The sequence below is a fragment of the Chrysochloris asiatica genome, unplaced genomic scaffold (genome assembly GCF_000296735.1).
Source record: "Chrysochloris asiatica unplaced genomic scaffold, ChrAsi1.0 scaffold00052, whole genome shotgun sequence".
NCBI classification, from domain to species: domain Eukaryota; kingdom Metazoa; phylum Chordata; class Mammalia; order Afrosoricida; family Chrysochloridae; genus Chrysochloris; species Chrysochloris asiatica.
Window position 1 is genome coordinate 2,952,904 of NW_006408570.1, and position 20,037 is coordinate 2,972,940.

The 20,037-nt window shown below is 36.7% G+C and overlaps 1 protein-coding gene across 1 annotated transcript in view; it reads right to left on the reverse strand.

Annotated features, from left to right (window-relative positions):
- Positions 1-20,037, reverse strand: part of ZNF638 (zinc finger protein 638) — a 91,889-nt gene that overhangs the window by 54,864 nt on the left and 16,988 nt on the right. The window contains exons 2-6 of the mRNA XM_006862907.1: positions 13,886-15,392; positions 7,327-7,388; positions 3,816-3,854; positions 2,804-3,093; positions 1,258-1,523 (exon numbers count right to left, since the gene is read on the reverse strand). Of these exons, the coding sequence (XP_006862969.1) occupies positions 1,258-1,523; positions 2,804-3,093; positions 3,816-3,854; positions 7,327-7,388; positions 13,886-15,190 (1,962 nt within the window). The 5' untranslated portion in view covers positions 15,191-15,392. The remainder of the gene's footprint in view (positions 1-1,257; positions 1,524-2,803; positions 3,094-3,815; positions 3,855-7,326; positions 7,389-13,885; positions 15,393-20,037) is intronic.

Here is a 20,037-nt window from a genome sequence, read left to right on the forward strand (position 1 = left end):
GATAATACTGAGAACTATGTATACCTCCTTGGAATATAACCTGTTAAAGAGTTATTCTAACAATTATCTCAAAGTGTTTTAATGTATTATTTACTGGTATTAGGTGCTATCAAGTTGGTTGTTTCATAGCAACCTTATGTACAACAGAATGAAATACTATCTCACCCTATAACACCCTCACAATTTCTGTTGTTTGAGCCCATTGTTTCAGCCACTGTGTCAATCCATTTCATCGAGGGTTTTCCTCTTTCTCACTGACCCTCTACTTCTCCAAGCATGATGCTCTTCTCCAGGGACTGGTCCCTCCTAAAACCATGTCCAAAGCAGGTAGGATTAAGTCTCACTATTTTCCCTTCTAAGGACCTGCTGTAGTAGTAATGTGATTAATATTTAGGTTAAAATATAAAACAGGAGCTCTGGTAGCGTAGTGGTTACGAATCGGGCTGTGAATCTTAAGGTCAGTGGTTCGAAACTACCAGCTGCTCCGCGGGAGAAAGATGAGGCTTTCTACTCCCGTAAAGATTTACACCCTCGGAAACCCTGTACAGGGTCGCTATGGGTCGGAACCGACTCGACGGCACTTAACAACAACAACAACAACCTCTGCACTATAACCAATAGGCTACAATAAAAACAGAGCAACAAATCAGTTCCTAGAAAACTGACTCTTGTATAAATACACGCACTAAAAATATGTTGTTAAGAGCCGGTGAATCAGTTCTGGCTCATAGTGACACTCTGTAGGGTTTCCAAGGAGCAGCTGGTGAGCCTGAACCACCAACCTTGTGGTTCAAACAGACCTTGCAGTATCCAGTGCATTAATCAACAGCACCACACCAGAACTCCTTCTGTAACTACATGCACCGAAAACACAACAGACTGAAAATGAATAACTTTTTCTAGGCTATAACAGACGACAAAGCTCAATGCTGTCAGTGATTGCATTTACAAATCAATCAAAACTCATCATAAGAATCAGGATGTGTGACAAGCTAAAAACAGCAAACAATTAGAATGCTCTCATTTTTGATACATCAAATGCCAAACCTCTTGAATTCTGGAGCTACATGACTTTAAAATTTTTGAACTTTTACTTTATTCCCAAGAAAAACTAGTATTCCATATTAACATAATTTAACTAGTCACCATTTCAAACTTACTGGATATATGGAAATAAAATTCAGTCATTTTTGTTTTCTGTTTATTACAGTAACAAATGTCTGCAAACTTGCACTAATAAATTATAAAATCACTGACCTTTCGCTGGACAGAAACAACTTTATCAGATGCTTGTTTACTTTCTGGTAAGCCACCATCTTCAAGGTTCTTTGACTTATGACGAGTACTTGAATCACTCTTTGTGCAACTTGTAGATTTAACTGATGGTTTTGATCCACTGCTACTTTTAGGCTTTTGTGTTGGTGAGTGTCCTTTATCTTTATCAACGGCTTCAAGATGCTTCTTTTTACTCGTTTCAGATCCATGTCCGGATCGTACTGTATCTTCTGAAGCTTTTTCTTTATCTAGTAAAAATAATAAAAATGAATTTCCAACTGAAAAGAACTTAAAGTACTTTATAATATAATGACAGTAACAACAATCCCTAAAGAATCCTAAATATGTATCACAAAGTCATTTATCACAAGTTATGACAGTAACAACAATCCCTAAAGAATTCTAAATATTTATCACAAAGTCATTCTCAAGTCAAACAGGTAAATAAAATTATTAGTCTTTGTTTACTCAAAAGTTTAATTCATATAGGTTTCCTATAAACTCATATTACCAGGAATATTTTATTGAAATGGCATTTTAAAGTTTAGTAAGATTAGCACTGGCGTACTCCCCATTAACACCCCCCCCACCCCCCAAAAAAAATTACATTAGTACTGGACTTAAAGGAAATACCTGGATTTTCCTATATACTTCTATAGTCAATCTGCTGGGTATATTGTTTTGGCTGAAGTATATAAGGAGTATCATACATATACTTATACATAGATGGAAAAGAGAAGACCTCAGAGACTCTTGAAAAGATCTTGGGGACCCTCTAAAGTTCTTGGACCACACTTTGAGAACTACTACCTTATACATTTGAAAGTAATTATATTTGTACTCCCTCTTTTAGAATGCATTGCTATAATAAAAGATTTGTTTAATATATTTAAACAGACAACAGATCTTCAGTTGTATATTTGTACTTCAATGTATGTTAAGAGCTATTCCTGGAAAATATAATTACTTAAAAATTTTAAATAAATTCAGAGGAAAAATTTCTAGTCTATTATGCTGATCTAGTGTTTATATGTTGTTGTTGTTGTTGTTAAGTGCCATCGAGTCGGGTCCGACCCATAGCGACCCTGTACAGGGTTTCCGAGGGTGTAAATCTTTACGGGAGTAGAAAGCCTCATCTTTCTCCCGCGGAGCGGCTGGTAGTTTCGAACCGCTGACCTTAAGGTTCGCAGCCCGATTCGTAGCCTTTTAAAATTTGATATTGGATGAACAGATACACTCACCCACATTTGTTCTTATACAGTTAAATACAGAGGTAAAATGCGCTAGGTTCAGAGGTAGATCAAATTTTATACAGCAATTTAAAAAATAAACAATGCAGAACAACATTCATATCTTTCAAACCTTTTAAATACCTGTAGAAAATAGCTTATAACGTGAACTTTTGTTATATCTTGGCAGTAGTACTTAAGTCACAATTTCAATCACATTAGAAATACAGCATTAAGAAAATTCAAACCAAAAAAAAAAAAAAAAGAAGAAATAGTTTATTTCATATTTATCAGTATACCTGATGATCTCACGGATCTTCTTGATGACCTTTCAGTGCGACTCAATCGGTAACTTTCTGGGCTAAAAGCAGTTCTGATTCGATATGATGGGTTAGGGGACCTGGATCTGTATCTAGAAATGAAACGATGACAAATTCTTGGACTTCGACTTCTTGGTCTATACATATGACGTACTGGGCTTCGAGATCGACGAAATCTGTGACTTGAACTTGATCTCCTAGAATGCCTAGGACTCGGTGAATGAGAACGTCTTCTTGGAGTTTGAGTCTCTTTCCTAGTGCCATCATTTCTACAAAGCAGGAAAAAAATTAAGACTCAGAAATTTAGTGTAAATTTAAATTATATTACATGATAAAAGTATCTTCTTAGAAACAGATTATTAGCAACACCAAACTCGAAAACCATGTATTTACTTTAAGAAGAAAAAAAAAGTCAGATTTGTTATGTCCAAATTCACAATAATTATAACAGATGGTCAGCATTCCAATTGCTACACTGGAACCCTGTTTTGAGAATTCAGATAGATATCATCATCAATTTCTTGAGATTTTTCTGTAATAGTATTATGTTTTGAAAGTATTAAGAACTCTAATAAACAAGAATTTATTAGGTATCCTACAGGATCATATACAAAAGAAAAAATCATTTTTTCTTTATTCAAAAGGCTATTTCACATGCGGTTTCTATTTTCTATAAATGTAATAAGGTTATTTGAACCTCAAGACATTTACAATCTCAGATTTCAAAAACATAAAATAGCAGTAAAAGTCACCATAAAATTGTTTTCTGAAAAGACTACAGGAAGTAGTAGTTCAAAGAGGGGAGATAACATTTTTGAGATGGAGTGATTACAGAAAGATTCATAAAGTTTTTTTTTGCATTTATGCACTGTTTAAAAATTTTAAAGTTAAATAGTGGGACTCAATACAAAATGATATATATTTTTTTAAAGTACATGTTCAATTGCAAATGAAAATCAAGTTGTAATTGTATCACAATTTTTAAAATTACCTTCTTGATGGGAGGATCTCAGGATTCCAATCAGGATATCTATTTTGAAAATTAACAAAATTAACAAATAGCTAAAGTGAGATTATGAGACTCAATTTTTCTCTCCTATATAAGAGACTGTTCAAATCTAACTTTGCATAGTAATTATTTTTTATTATTTATTGAACATACAAATTAAATAATGAAAGTATTGTAGTAATAGACATTCATACTTAAGGGCCTTTCAGATTTACTAATACATGAATATATACTATACTTTCAATATTTTGAAGCTTAGGAATTTATGAAAAAACCTGTTGAGGGCAAAAGGGAGAAAAAAAGGAAAATAAAACATGGAGCTAGTCACAGACAAGCTGCTGTGTGAGACAGTAGGGATGCTGCTGCTCTGTGCTCAAGTCCTCATTGGTAAAATCAGGAATGATTATTATGCCTACCCCTCATCATAAAGGTGTTTTGAAGATTTCAAGAAATACATAAAGCACTTAGAATAATATCCAACATTAAATGATTACTCTTATCATTTATGGCGTTCTGGTCTGGTGCTGTAGGATAAGTACGGGACTGCTAACTCCAAGTTCAGAAGTTCAAACTACCAGCTGCTCCTCAGAAACCATATGGTGTGGTGGTTATGTACCATGGAGTCGGTTCATGCTCATAGCTACCCTGTATAGGGTTTCCAAGGCTGTAAATCTTCATGGAGCAGAAAGCCCCATCTTTCTCCAAGAAGTGGCTGGTGGATTCAAGCAGCCTAACTTATAACCCACTATGCTACCAGGTTTCCATATACAGGGTAGCTATGAATCGGAACTGACTCTTAACAATAACAACTATAATTTATTATAGTTATTAAAATCTGATGCTCTGGGCCTTTTCAAAAAACCACCAAGTCACATTTATAACAACGAGAAGACAGTAAAGCTTCAAAAAAAGAAATAATCTAAATATATGTCGATAAGTAATTTTGGTGGCAATATGCTGCTAACCACAAAGTCAGTGATTCAAATCCTCCATGTGTGCTACAGGAAGAAAGTTGAGGCTTTACACTAGTAAAATTTACAATCTCGGAAACCCTAAGGAACAGTTCTACTTGGTCCTATAGAGTCGCCTGAGTCAGAATGGGCTTGATTTTAGTTTATATATGGTGTGGTGCTATGGGCTAATGCATCAGTCTGCAATGTCGTCTTCAAGCTCACCAGCCACTCCTTGGAAACCCTATAAAGGGTCACTACGGGTTGGAATTGACTCGACGGCACTTAACAACAACATCAATAGAGGAATGACTAACAGATTAAGGTAAATACACAAACAATGGAAGATTTCATTTTTAAAAGGACATATAACATATTTTGCCATGGAAGGATCCTAAGTACCTATTCAAATCAAGTTTGTTAAATTTTTTTGCAGAGAAGATAAAGTAATGAAGATTATTATTCAAGAGCACACAACTTGAATAAGGTAAGAAAATATAACAGGGCAAAGCATTAACGTAGCAGGCATGGAAAACACAGGCTTTCAAAATGAGGGTCCTATGTACATGAAAAATATAACAAACATATGTACTCATAAGGCTTTAATAGGAATATAATGCTGTTTGCCTTAATATATAATGGCAGTGCATGCAGCTAGGCTCCTCTTTGTTAAGTACTGCTGAGTCAAGTTTCAACTCATAGCAACCCAATGTGATACTGAAAGTGCCAAAAAGGGTTTTCTAGGCTGTAATTTTTACAAGACCAGATTGTCAGGCCTTTTCTCCCACAGAGCCGCTGTTCTAATTAGTAAAACATCTTGATTGCATGTTTGATTAATTTCAGACTGAAGAAGTTGATAGAACTTTTCAATTTTTTCATGTACTGGCTTCAGTGATTGATCTTCCTTGTAGGTGTACAGCTATTAATCTGTCAGATAGCATTATGCTTTAAGATAGATCTTGAAATGTTCTTATTGACAATGAATGCGACATAATTCCTCTTCAATTTGTCATTCTCAGAATAGTAAATCATAACTGTCCAATTCAAACCAGTCCATTTCAGCTCACTAATGCTTAAGACATCGACCTTTATGCGTTCCTCTTCAGTTTTGATGTCTTCCAATTTTCCTGGATTTGTAACTTCATATATTCCATGTTCTGATTATTAATGGATGTTGTACAACTGTTTCTTCTCATTTTGAATCATGCATCATCAGCAAATGAAGGTCCTGAAGGCTTTACTCCATCTGCATCATCAGTCAACTCTACTTTGAGGAGGCAGTTGTATTTTAAGTTCCTTCCAACCTGAGGTGTTCATCTTCCAGCAATGTATTAGACCATGTTTTGTTGCTATTCTTAAGTTTGGTTTTCAGCAAGTCATCTTTCAGAAGACTATGCTTTCTTCTTAGTTTGTCTTAGTCTGGAAGCTCTGATGAAACTTGTTCATCATGGGTGACCCTGGTAGTATTTGAAATACTGGTGGCATAACTCCCAGCATGAAATCAACTTAAAAGTCACCACAGAATGACAAACTGACAGATGAATGGTGAGTACAACAGCTGGATGGGTTCAAACCACAGCTGAGTATTTAATCTTTATGTTCCTAACATATAAATAACTCAATCCCACCTAAACTCCTCAAATTTTATAAAAATTAGACTTCCCACTGGGTGCTGGTAGGAAGATTTATAGCCTAGAAGAGATTCTCCATTTAAAGTGGCAGAAGGCAATCCAATTCAGAAAAATTATCTCTGTATGGATGCAAACCTATGTTTGCTTGCAGAGTCTTAACACCAATCTTTATTCTTATTCTACGTGGATTTTGGCGGCATTCATTCATGACACAAACTGAGGTATAGTATCATATTCCTATATAACCACTATAACTGGTTTAAAGGTAAGACAATTAACCCAAGGTAGACCAAAAAAAAGCCAAACCAAGGACTTCTGCAGGTATTGGGGGAAAGAAGAGTTTTTTGTTTGTTTTTTAATTCCTGGGAGTACCATACAGAGATCACTTAAGTCAACAATTGGGGCCATTTTTTTCATGTGAAGAAAAAGCTTGACATTTCACGAAGTTAATACAGAAGAGGACATATAAGATATGGAAATACTTCTGACACTAATTATTGAGTACCCAAATTCAGCTATCCTGAAACTAGAACGTGTTTAAATTCCTTAAACTTCCCCAGCAAAATTAAATTCATTTTTACTTTTTCAAAATTGTTTTAATTGGATGTGTTACTGGATAGTAAACTGAAAAATAACAACAAAGAAACTTGTGATGTTTTCATAAACACAATTAAAAAACCCACAACATTTGTGTCATAAATTTATTTGCCTTGTAACATGTTATTATCTTTCTGGTAATCTTATTTCATTCTCCCCCTTTGAAAAACGATTAGATGTACTTTCTATGCTATCTATTATTTTAAATAAGAAACAGTTTTCTCCCAAGTATCAAAGTAAAAGTAACAATCCTATCTAAACATTAACTATCTTGCAAATGTGCTACATATAAAAAATGGGTGAAAATGTTCTTACTGTTGACGTAATTGTCGGCAGCTCTCAATATGAGTTGATGTATTTTGGTGCTGAATCCAATCCTATTGTAAAAGGAGAAAGTACTGAAATCAGAATATTTTTCAAGGTGACTACTGAATTAGGCTTCTGAAAATTATGTAACAAATCATGATTTTTCAAAAATTAAACAAATCTAGTAGCTCGTATTTGACTCAATAGAATTTTCACCAACAAAATGTAAAGTGTACAAACAAATGCACTTAATGCCATATCTCCCTGATTCTGTTTTAAAGTACTTAGGTATAAAAAACATTTTAAAAAATCATACCAATAAATACTCATTTTGAAATCAAATATGCAGGGGGCTTAAAAAAGTTCGTAAACAACTATAATAAAAAGATAATGAAATTTTTCCACTCATGTTTTAAAGCCCCCTCATACACCTAAATCTGGAAGAAAATAAAAGCATGGATCAGAAAATAACTCATATCAAACATTACATCAGTATTTCAGAGAATACTAAAAATTATATAGCTAAAATGGCATCTGTGAAATGCTAGCTTCAAAAAAATACACGGCGTCTCAGTGGCTTACACCTTTAGAGTTTAAGCTAAAAATAACAACAAAAATGCCCTAACTCTTCAGCCAAGAACATTTCCAATACTGTACTGGAAAACGTTAGTGAAAATAGGAATAACTCTTGCTGATCAAATCTAATTTATTTTTAAGATTTAATGGAAAGCAACACCATTTCAAACAAAGGCTCTTACATATAGAACTTTACAATTAAAATAGTTTCTTACACACTACTTCATTAACAAATAAGTCTGCCTTAAAATTACAGTCCATACCCATAAGTCGTTTCTGGAAAATACATCTGATTTTGGGGAAAAGCCAGTATAGGCAGTCCCTGGAGTTATGAACCTCCAACTTATGACTCCTTACGAACCAACATAATAAGCCTATATTACATTAAAAATTTGAGGTACATACAATGGTTCGTAGTAACAAATAGGCGCAACTTTGAGACGCACTTCAAAACTTAATTATTACTGTGCTGTGAAAGATATTTTTGTATTTCTGAAGTGTTTCTCTAATGTTTTTTATGCATAGAAAGCTGTATTATATACTAAACATGTGAATAACTGACATTAGATATAAACTGTACCTAACTGTTTCAACTTGCATATTAATTCAACTGAAAGACAGGCTTTCAAACAGAACTAGTTTGTAAATCTGGGACTGCCTGTACAGTTTTCAAAATCCCAAAAGTGAAACAATTAGGAGAAACAATGTATACATTACTCAATGTATTTTTGATCTTTTGGAGTTTGAATAGGCAGGAACGTCATTATATATTCCTGTATTTTAAAACTTTTAAGAAAAACTATCATTTCCATTTTAAAAATTTGAGTTTATATCATTGAAGATGAATGAGCAGTTTACACAGTTGAAACTATACTTAACACTAATTTAGGATTTTACCTTAGCAAAAATTATCTGAAAATAGGTGATTACTTGTACTATATAGCAACAAGTTATAGTCTGCAGTAAATTATGTACACACCCCAAATTATTCCATTAAGCCAGGAAACTAATTGTGGGCTAAAAAAAGAAAAGAAAAAAAAAGTACTGTTGGCATATCCTGCTCAGTGATACAAATAGGAAGCCAGAAAGGATTGGCAGTTAAGATCCCCTATAGTGTTAAACCCATCATGCTTGTTATTAAATGGATATTGTTTACATCAAACAGACACACTGGCAGGTAATGAGTTGGGCGTGATTTATTTGGATCATAAAATGTTTTAATTATCAACACTCAGAAATGCAGAGACTTTATCCTAATATCCAGACTTTCAGCTTTTCTTTAAAAAAAAAAAAAGGAAGACATAATACTGAATACATATAATATACATAGCATCTATCTACTGAAACTGGTAGCTGCCTTATTTTAGGCACACTGTCATTCCAGTTCAACACAAAAATGCATATTCACTTTCTACTGTCTTAAAAGTACCACCACTTCACTCAGGGACATTACTTAACTCAGTAACTATATTTATGCCATTCCAATTTCTAGACCCTCTCTCTAGTAATAGCATTCAGATAAGGACCCCAAAATAGCACTGCTTATTCAGAGAAAAATTGCTAACTACATAATAAGCAGGAGTTGCTACAAGAGCTGTAGACTTGAGTGGGCCCAGAATGAAACACTGAAAATACCTGCCACCACATCAGATACAACTACCTCAAAAATCTTTTATGTCACTCAGTATTTTCGCGAACTGAATTGCTGCTATCAGATAAATAAGATACTTCTATACTTCTAAAGCAAGGACAGGTTGTATGAGCATTTATTTCTTCCTCAAGTAAAGTTTACATCCTGTTCAAAAAAATTTATTTCACTTTTTATTGCTGTCTTCTAAAGACTGGAAGGTGGGGGACAGATTTGTGAGATGTTACTCAGGAAAAAATTTAATGACTATGTATATGTTGTTTTTGTTGTTATGTGCCATGGAGTTGTTATGTGCCATGGAGTCGGTTCCAACACATACTGACCCTGGCACAAGGTTTCCGAGGCTGTAAATCTTTACAGGAGCAGAAAGTTTCATCTTTCTCCCGTGGTTCGCAGCCTGATTCGTAACCACTACGCTACCAGAGCTCCTTTGACTATGTATATACTATGTCATATACAGGTACTCTTAACAGACAGCAAAGACATAGAAATAAAGTGGTTTAACATCAAAGTCCATGTTCATAAATCTCGATATGGCTATCAGATAGTGATGAATTCACTACTTTAATCACTCATTTGGTTGTGACATTCAGACTATTGAAAGTGTTCTGTTTTTTTTTTTTTGTTTTTTTTTTAAAACACACTCTATGAACTTTAAAGGAAGCCTGGTGGCATAACAGTTAAGTACTCGGACACTAACCCAAAGGCTAGCTATTCCAACCAATCCAGTTCTGCAAAAGATAGACCTGGCAATCTGTTTCCATAAAGATTACAGCCAACAAAACTTTACAGGGTAGTTCTATTGTCACATGGGGTCGTTAATAAGAGAAATCAACTCCACTACACCCAACAAGGAGTTCTACTGATTACTATTTTTTTTTACTGTTACCATATTCATGAATTGTTGCCCTAGTAACTGAATAACTAGTAGTTGTTGTTAAGTGCCTTCTAATCAGTTATGACTCCCAGTAACCCTGCATAGGGTTTTTGAGGAACAGCTGGTGTGTTTCAACCTCCAACCTTGTAGTTAGCAGCCCAGAGAAACCTTTTAATTATGCATCCTACCCTCTCTCTCTCTCTCTCTTCTCATTTTCTATTTACCCTTCACATTTCTGCCAAATTTATCTCCCTAAAATTCATTTTGTAACATGTCAGGAACCTTGATTAGCTTCCTAATGCCTCTTACCTCAAGTCTAAACTATCAAGCTAGTTTTTCAATATCTTTTACTTATTTCTAATATGTACTCCATTCTACTCCAATTACCTACCACTACAATGCAATACAGTCATTTCTTAAAAGTCTCTGCTTCTCTGTACACGGCTGCTCCTATTTAGAGTATCAACCCTTTCCCCCTGGGCCCATCTAAAGCCTACTCATCATTCAAAACCCATCTTCAAGTCCAGAAAGACTTAGCCACTGTCAACTTAATTATAATCTCATCTGCCTAAAGGAGCTCTGGTAGCGTAGTGGTTCCGAATCGGGCTGCTATTCTCAGGGTCAGCAGTTCTAAACTACCAGCTGTTCTGTAGGAGAAAGATGAGGCTTTCTGCCCCCGTAAAGATTTATAGCCTCAGAAACCCTGTGCAGGGTCACTATGAGTCAGAACCAACTCCACGGCACATAACAACAACAATCTATCTACCCAAACTATAAAAGCCCTTTGTTGCCAGGAAGCATAATTCTACACTTTTTAATTATTAAACTCCTAAATATATGATAAAGGAGCTCTGTTATAGTGGTTACGAATTGGGCTGCTAACCTCAACGTTGGCAGTTCGAAACGACCAGCTGCTCCGCGGGAGAGGCTTTCTGCTCCCGTAAAGATTTGCAGCCTCGGAAACCCTGTACAGGGTCACTATGAGTCGGAACCAACTCCACAGTACTTAACAACAACAATAAATATATGATGTGTCAATAAATTAATAATGCTTCCTAAACTGCTAAAGTTTGAAGTCAAGATAATCCTTCCACTATACTACCAGCATACTGACACAAAGAGAATAAATAAAATCACTAAATCGGCTTTTGCCTTCTAATACTTTTGACCTCTTCATGTGTTTCATTTTCTACCTTCAGTAAGAATATGTAAGTTGCTTAAGGAAAAGAACTAAATATTATAGTGTCTTCACTTCTGTACAGCATTTAACATAAACTGAAACAATTACCATAAAGTCGATTCTGACTCATAGCAACCCTATGTTGTTGTTAAATGCCACTGAGTCTGTTCTGACTCATAGCAACCCTGTAATAAGGTTTTCTGAGGAGTGGGTGGTAAGCTTGAACCCCTGACCTTGCAGTTCAAACCGACTTTGCAGTCTAGTGTATTAACCCGCAGCACCACACCAGGACTCCAGCAACCCTATAGTGGTGGTGGTGATGTGCCGTAGAGTAGGAACCAACTCACAGTGACCATGTACAGGGTTTTCCAAGGCTGTAAATCTTTACAGAAGCAGACCAACACATCTTTCTCCTGAGGAGCAGTGGAGGGATTTGAATTGCCATCTTTCTGGTTAGTGCTTAATAAACTACAGCACCACAAGGGCTCCTAGCATCTAATGCTGTTGTTGCTAAGTGCCATAAAGTCAGTTTTAACTCACAGTGAACCTGTAAAGGGTTTCTGAAGAGCAGCTGGTAGGTTTGAACCTCCAAACTTGGGTTTAACAACACAGTGCTTACCCTACAGCACCACACAGCCATGTAAACCACTGGTAACCATTAAATATTCGCTGAATAAATGTTTATCTTTTCTATGCTTTAAGAATAAAAAAGAAAACTTCGAATTCCTTATTCTGGGATTCACCATAATTAATTAAAAGTTCAAAATAAATGGATAAATTATGAGTTGTTCCAAAACACAAGAATACAAAGATCCTAATCATAATACTTAACTCAGTACACAGACCAATAACATAGTGACTACAAATCGGGCTGCAAACCTTAAGGTTAGCAGTTCGAAACTACCAGCTGTTCCGTGGGAGAAAGATGAGGTTTTCTGCTCCCGTAAAGATTTACAGCCTCGGAAACCCTGTACAGGGCCGTTATGAGTCGGAGCCGACTCCATGGCATATAACCACCACCAACACTTACAAGTTACAAGTTACAATTAAGTGCCCTGAATTATTCTGAGATTTTTTTAAGGTGAAGACTTCAATATTCTTTTAAATGGAAGAAAATAAGTATTACTTTCTTGTAACTTAGCAAATCTGGATAAAATGAGAATTATTGCTGCAAGAATTAATGAAAAAGCAGCAAGGCTACTTTACTTTAAGACATCCTATTAGCTGAAACCCATAAAGACAATAACCAGAGTATACAACCAATGCTACGGCACTGAATCACAGCATTTCCTTTCGGAAGTACATTCTCACCTCCTTTTATAATCTAATGTCAGGAAGCATAACTTAGAGTATAACTCACTGCCATGGAGTTGATTCTGACTTATAGCAACTCTAAAACAGGACAGAGAATTTCTTGGGATTTCAAGACAATTCTTTGCAGGAGCAGACAGCCTTGTCTTTCTCCCACAGAGTGGCTGGTGGGTGAGAACTGCCAACCTTGTGGTTAGTAGCCCAATGCTTAGCTCAAAGCCCCACCAGTATTCCTGGTCCTGGTGCTTTACTATAAACAACTACAACATTGGCTTCCAAGTAAATAAAATTTACTTGGACATTCCTACTCCACTATAACAAGCGCTGCTATCAAAAAGTATATTCTATATTTATACCACTAACTTACTCTTCAGCAGGTGCCTAAAGTTTGTTTTTAAAAGAGCTTTCTCTCAAAATTTGACAACTTTAGTCCTGTTTACATTTGGTCCTTTAAATAGCTCAATCACTGACTGATTTTTCTATGGATTAGGATATCTTAGGAAGCTCCTTCTCTCAAGAAACTAAAACTCACTACACCTCTGTATCAAGTCAGAAAACATTTAAAACAGTAACTATCTTTAAACCAAGATGGGTAAATACATGCAAGGCTACTGGCTCTTAAAATGTGCAGTACAAATGTGTTCTTTCAACATTTTATATTTTCACACTAACCGAGAAGCATGTAATACTCATACTTAGATAAAGGTGATTCAGGTAAACATTGTCATAAATACACAGCTTATGTTATGTAAGTTATTTTCTGGGAATTTGTGTGAAATGCCCATTAACAGGAATTCAGAAAACCTAACATTCAATTCAGTACTTAGGCCAGGGCTACTAAAAGATTACAGCTAAGTATCGATGTTGAAATAAAAATTAATTTCCATGATGCTTAGTAAACACCAGTATACAAATCAAATTTAGAGGGAATTTAGGCGCTGGGTATCATTGTACATGGATCTTTAAAAACACTCACCTTCAAATGACTACATTCTACGTTACACAGAGAACACAAATGTGGAAATATTCTTGGAGATGCTGCATAATAATCATTCATCATAGAAGGAGTTGGCAATCTCTTCATCTTCTGGGCATCAGAAAACTTTGGTAGCCATGATGCTTTCACAATCCCAAAAGGAGACTGAATAGGAGCATCAGCCTCTGACTGATAATTCTTTTTATTTCCTCCTGATCCAACATTAGATGAGTTCATTGCAGGTTCATGGGAGATCCGCTCTTGTTGGCTCACAGTTGAAATTAATTCAGAAGAAAAAGTTTGCTGGTTCATAGATGGAGTAATCAGAGACTGACTTGCTGTCTGGCTAGTTGTCTGGCTAATGGCTTGGTTCGCAGATTTTACAGGTTCAAGGACTGACTGTCCTCCTGAAATATGTAAGCCTGACATCTTGCTTCCACTCTCAACTGGGAAATAAGATTGATTATTGGAAGATTCACTGGGGAAGTCCATCTGTCTGAACACATCTTCAACTGGAAACATAGAATTGCATATCACATTTGATGAGGAAGGAGACGCAGAAATGCTCTGCTGTGACTGAAATTCATTCTTGACCTCATCAGTTGGAATTTCAGGGTCATAAATACGAACTTCAAGAGGATCTTCTGTGTAGCCATATTTACTTGCATGCCCATAATCAATCACATTTCTTGAAACTGCCTCATTACCAAGGGTTTCTTTATTCCTGCTCTGAGAAGATAAATTAGGTAATCGGCGCCCCATTTTTCGCATTCTTATATCCCTCAAAATTAATGGCATATTTTCAGGAGTTAGCTGTTCATCAGGATAGCGACTAAGTTCTTCTAAGTCTTCATTAGATAATCCAAAACTTGCTAAAATACTTGATGCACTCTCTTTTGTATAGCGACTCTGTACTTTAGGACTCTGCTCCGTAACCTGTGCTATAGAACTCTGTTTCACTCCTACTGATGCAGCCATCTGAGCCTCATCATCCCATCGGCTAACATGAGGCTTCCCCTTCTTTTGTTGTGCTTCATGAAAATCCAATTTTTCTTTAGTCAATCTTGGATCAGTTCGGTGTTGAGTTACCTGAACGTTCATTCTCTGTGGTCCAACATTCTGGTAAGATTCATGTCCAGGAAATCTGTGTGGAATCCCACGGGCTCTTCCTGCCGAGTAAAATCTTGGGAGACCCATAGATCCAGGTCTCATAAATGGTCCTGGAGGCCTCATTACAGAAGGGTTAGGTGCTCGTGGCCTCTGAAGTGGAAAGTTTCCTCGAGGATTAAACCTGGGTCTCGACATGGCTATTTTCAAGAAAGCCTGATTTAATAAAGCATAAGGTGGTGTTGAACCATGTGAGGCAACGGCATTCAGCTGCTGAAGCGCCAACTGAGTCTTAATCTGAGCAAAGTGCAAAGGAGATGGGCCCAACAGAAGTGGGTTTGCAATGCCCAGGTTCAAGGAATTCACAAGTGGTGCGAAATTTTCCAAGAATAACACAAAGCTGAAAGTTAAAACACAAATATTAGATCATTTTAACACAAACTACTTCATGAGGTGGGTTCTACAGGCAGTATCAAACATACTGAAATAAGTCATGAAAACCATCTTGTTTTTCATACATGTTAGAATTAGGGATTATGAGGATTTAAACTCCCCCCACCCCCACCTTTTTCTTCTTTTCTTTCCTGAATCCAGACCACAAACATAAAAAGCTAGAGTTCATGTATGCTGTAGTTGCCCTGGTGCTGTCCAAGGTGCTGAGCATGTTAAATAACTTTTGTACAATAGGGATTTCATAATTTAATATTGATATAAACGATGAAAACAATAAAATACTTAGAAATGAATACACATTTAATATGTGTTATCATCATCCCCGCATACAATGAAAAGAACGGCAAACCTACAATTTTGAAAGACTCATTTCCCAAGGGCATATACCTTTCCTTAGGCTTAACCTTTATAGCTAGTAGATTTCACATAGCAATTACATTATGCTTATGTTTATTAGTTGTCAATAGCTACACAACTTGAAAAAGCAATATACAACAGCACAGAATTGGTTTTAACATACAATACAGTAAAATATAACAAACCAGTCACCTTATTCTTGGATTGCTCAATAGTAACAGAACAGACAAATATATAGAGAGAGTAACAATAACTAAACTTATTATTGTCCAAATGGCTAACTTTATAAAGTGTTGCCTCTGTGCTGAGTACTATTCTAAGCACTTTACGTGGATGGATTCGTTTAATTCTCACCACCCCGAGATATGGTCAGTTTTATAAAGGATGACACTAGGCACAAAGAGGTTAAGAAAATTTTCTAAAGTTATAGTTAATAAGCGGCTGCATCAAGATTTGCATTCAAGGTAATATGGCCCCTAAAGCCATGCTTTTAACCACTAACAGATGTAAACAAGAGTATCTTGCAGTTCCCAAACACTTAAAAGTTCCTTATAGTCTATCAATGCACAGCACTACTCACTTCAGCTTACACCCCCACCAGAAAAATAGTCCTTCCTTCTTGTTTTTTTAAGTGCTGTTGAGTCGATTCCGATTCACAGCAACCCTGTACTGGATTTCTGAGGAGCAGCTGGTGACCCTGAACTGCCAACTCTGTGGTACACAGTCTAGTGCTAATCCTACAGCGCCAGGTCAGGAGTCCTCTTGCCTTCATGCTCCCAGTTTAAAAAATAAATAAATAATGGTACACATTATGCTTATACTTCTATCAAGAAGTTCTGGTGGCACAGGGTCTCTATAGGTCACTAGTGGAATTGAATCAACACAATGGGTTTGGGTTTTACTTCCTATCAGATCCCTACTTCTTAACACCTGATAGAAATGCAGGGTAGGAAATGAGAGGTCTTCAGATATCTATGCCTGCTATGGAAAACCCACACTGTGAGTATTATTTGATGATCGTGGTTCAAACTACAATTTGCTTATAAACAAAAACTAAACCCACTACCGTTGAGTCAATTTCAACTCATGGGGACCCTTGTAGGACAGAGTAGAACCAATCTGTATGATTATCAGGATTATATAAATCTTTGCATAAGTAGACTGCCATCTTTCTTCCATGGAGCGAATGGTAGGCTTGAACCACTGATTTGGCTTAAGTACCCCTGAGTGCTTAACCTATGTGCCACAAGGGCTTCAATTTAATCAATAACTACTAAATACAGTGAAACCTGTGACAGCCAAAACTCAATGGGATTGCCTTGTTTTCCTGGGTCTTGCAAGTTGTCCATATTTAACTTTCCTGACCATTTTTTTACAGCTCATCTTAATGGAAAACATTTCTGTTTTCCTTCTCTGACAGGTTACTGTTTTTACAAGTCTTACAGTACTTTCATCTTTACTTATACATAATATAAATGTAAAATGTTTCCGAGGAACAGCTGGTGAGTTTGAATCACCAACCTTGTGGTTCACAGTCCAGTGCTTATCCTACAGCATCACACCAGGAGTTCCCATTTTTAAGTGCCGTTGAGTTGGTTCGACTCACAGCAACCCCACGTAGGGTTTTCAAGGAGCAGCTGGTGAGTCTGAACCGCATACCTTGACTCCTGGAGTTCCCATTAGAGGTATACAATGTCTATTGGTTTATCAAAGGCTCTAAAAGGCCTAACTGTTGTCATAACCTATCGTTTCCAAACCAGAATTTTCCTCTATGTGTATCTCTAGATACTGGTAAAGCACAATAATCAATCTATGTAATAAGTCACTGAGTTCTCAGTGCTGAAAAGACACTTATTATGTGCCGTCAAGTCAGCTCCGACTCATAGCAACCCTGTAAAGGGTTTCCGAGGAGCTGTTGGTGGTGAACAGTACAGCGCTGATCCTACAGCGCCACGACTCCAGAAAGACACTAGCCTCTCACAAAACAGTCTGGAATACACATAAAGAGAATTAAAAGGCTTTTTACCTGCAATAGTTAAAAAATGTTAACTACAAATTAGCAGAAATTTGGTTTGTTTAGATTTTTAAGAACCTTAACAACAACAAAACCACACTAAATAGTTAACCTTGTCATTCATCTAATATAGTGAAGAGAGGTGGTGGCTGAGTGCTGCTGAGTCAGTCTGACTCACAGTGACCCTGTATAGGGATTCTGAGAGTGCTGGTTGAGTTTGAACTACCAACCTTATGGTTATCAGTGAGAAGAGAGTAGTTAATTTTAACAGCCCTAGCTCTTCCAAAGAGATCTTTCTCCCTCTGTCTTTAGTAGGTAAGTTAGAGACTTAATAGGGCAGTTATTGAACATTTTGACCAGCAAACTAAAAATATGAAAGTTTCTCTTTTTAACATTCATATCCCAGGAAACCTATTCTGAATAGCATGTATCTCAGAGGTCTCTTCCACCAACTTCCTCATCTTTCTGAGAACAAGTTTCTTCTTTCATCCTTCTGAACTTTAAGCTAACACTTATCCCAAGACTTCTTCCTAATTCCATAGGTTACTGCACAATTTCTAGTATAGAAGTTTCTGGCATAGTGGCTTATCAGAATACCACCATTATAAGAAAAATAAAATAAATTAAATGTTATCTACTCCTGCACTATATAGTCTATATGTAGTCCATCCCTATGATGGGTTGCAGATCAAACTGCTGTGATCCAGAGGGTTTTCAATGGCTGAATTCCAGAAATAGATCACCCGATTTTTTTTTCTCTCCTAAGTCTGGAAGCACCACTGAGCCCTATTTAGCATCAAAGCAACACATAAGCCTCCAATGACAGATGAATGGGTGGTGGCTATGCATGACATGCATTGGTTGAAAATTGAACCCAGCTGACCAGCATGGAGGGTCAGAGAAAAAGAGGAAGACCCCCGCCACATGGACTGGCAAAATGGCAACATCAATGGGGTCAAGCATGGTAACAACTGGGAGGTTTGCCCAGGACCGGACAGTGTTTCATTCTGTTGTGCACAGGATCGGTACCAACTCAATGGCACCTAACAACACCACCACCAGCATGGAAGCCAAGAATGATGTCATTGAACCCATACTTATCCATTTAACACATACTTAGTGACAACACTATTCTAAGTGGGAAGTACTATGATTATTAAGACAGAATAGATCATTTCCTTCATAGAGTGAAAATTTCAGTCTTAAAGAAGAAATTATTGGCACTTAACAACAACAAAACAAAAAAATTAGAAAAAAATCATAAAATGTACTTAGAAAAGTCCCTGGAAGCTTCCCTTTACAAGACCCTGAAATTAACAGAATATGTATAAAGACTGCAAATGGGTTGAATAAACTATGGTACATCCATATTTTGAAGCTGTAAAAAGGAATGAGGAAAATATTAATATGTAACTCAGGTAGGATATATCCTAAAGACAATAAGGAGAAAAAACAAACTGATTTCAGTAATCATTATAACACGCGTGGGTGTTGCTACTGAGATTGTAATGGATGAGTTAAAGGTCGAAGCAGTCACATAATCATACTGTTCGAATTTCCTTACAGGAATTAAGTAACCATCCAGTTCTACTGTTTTTAAGAGATGCTTCATTTTTTAGAATTGCACACTGAAATACTTTTATGATAAAATGACATGCCCATACCCAAAGCCCAAAGTCCACTACCATCAACTTGATTTAGACTGTACTCAGCAACCCAACAAGACAGAGCAGAACTACTCCTACAGTTTGTGAGACTGAATAGTTTTCCTCATGTCCAGATGGGTCGGGTCTGGTGATGAGGGGGATAGGACCTTAGGACTCAACTGCAAGTAATTGTTTTTCAGGTCTAATAGCGATTGTCACAACTGTAAATGTAGAAGAGGTACAACTGAGTGGGGGGGGGGGGGAATCACATCTTATCCCAGGGTGGCCCTTGCTGGGGCTGGTTTCAGGAGAAAGGTTCCTCATGAGGTTTTTAAATTTCAGGGAAACCAGGTGCAGTTGGAGAGTTCTGGAATCCCTTTGCCAACAGGCCTAGAATACATGGCCCTCATCAAAGGCCTGTAGACTGTAGAATTGCTTTGTCCGATTCCCTGTGGAATGCAGGGTCTGCCTGCCCCTTCCTCGGCAAAAGCCAAAAGAAACAGAGAAAATTCTTCAGCTGCTTCCTTCTTCAAATCAACCAGAATTTTCGTGGAGAAAAGAGGAGAGGAGGGTGT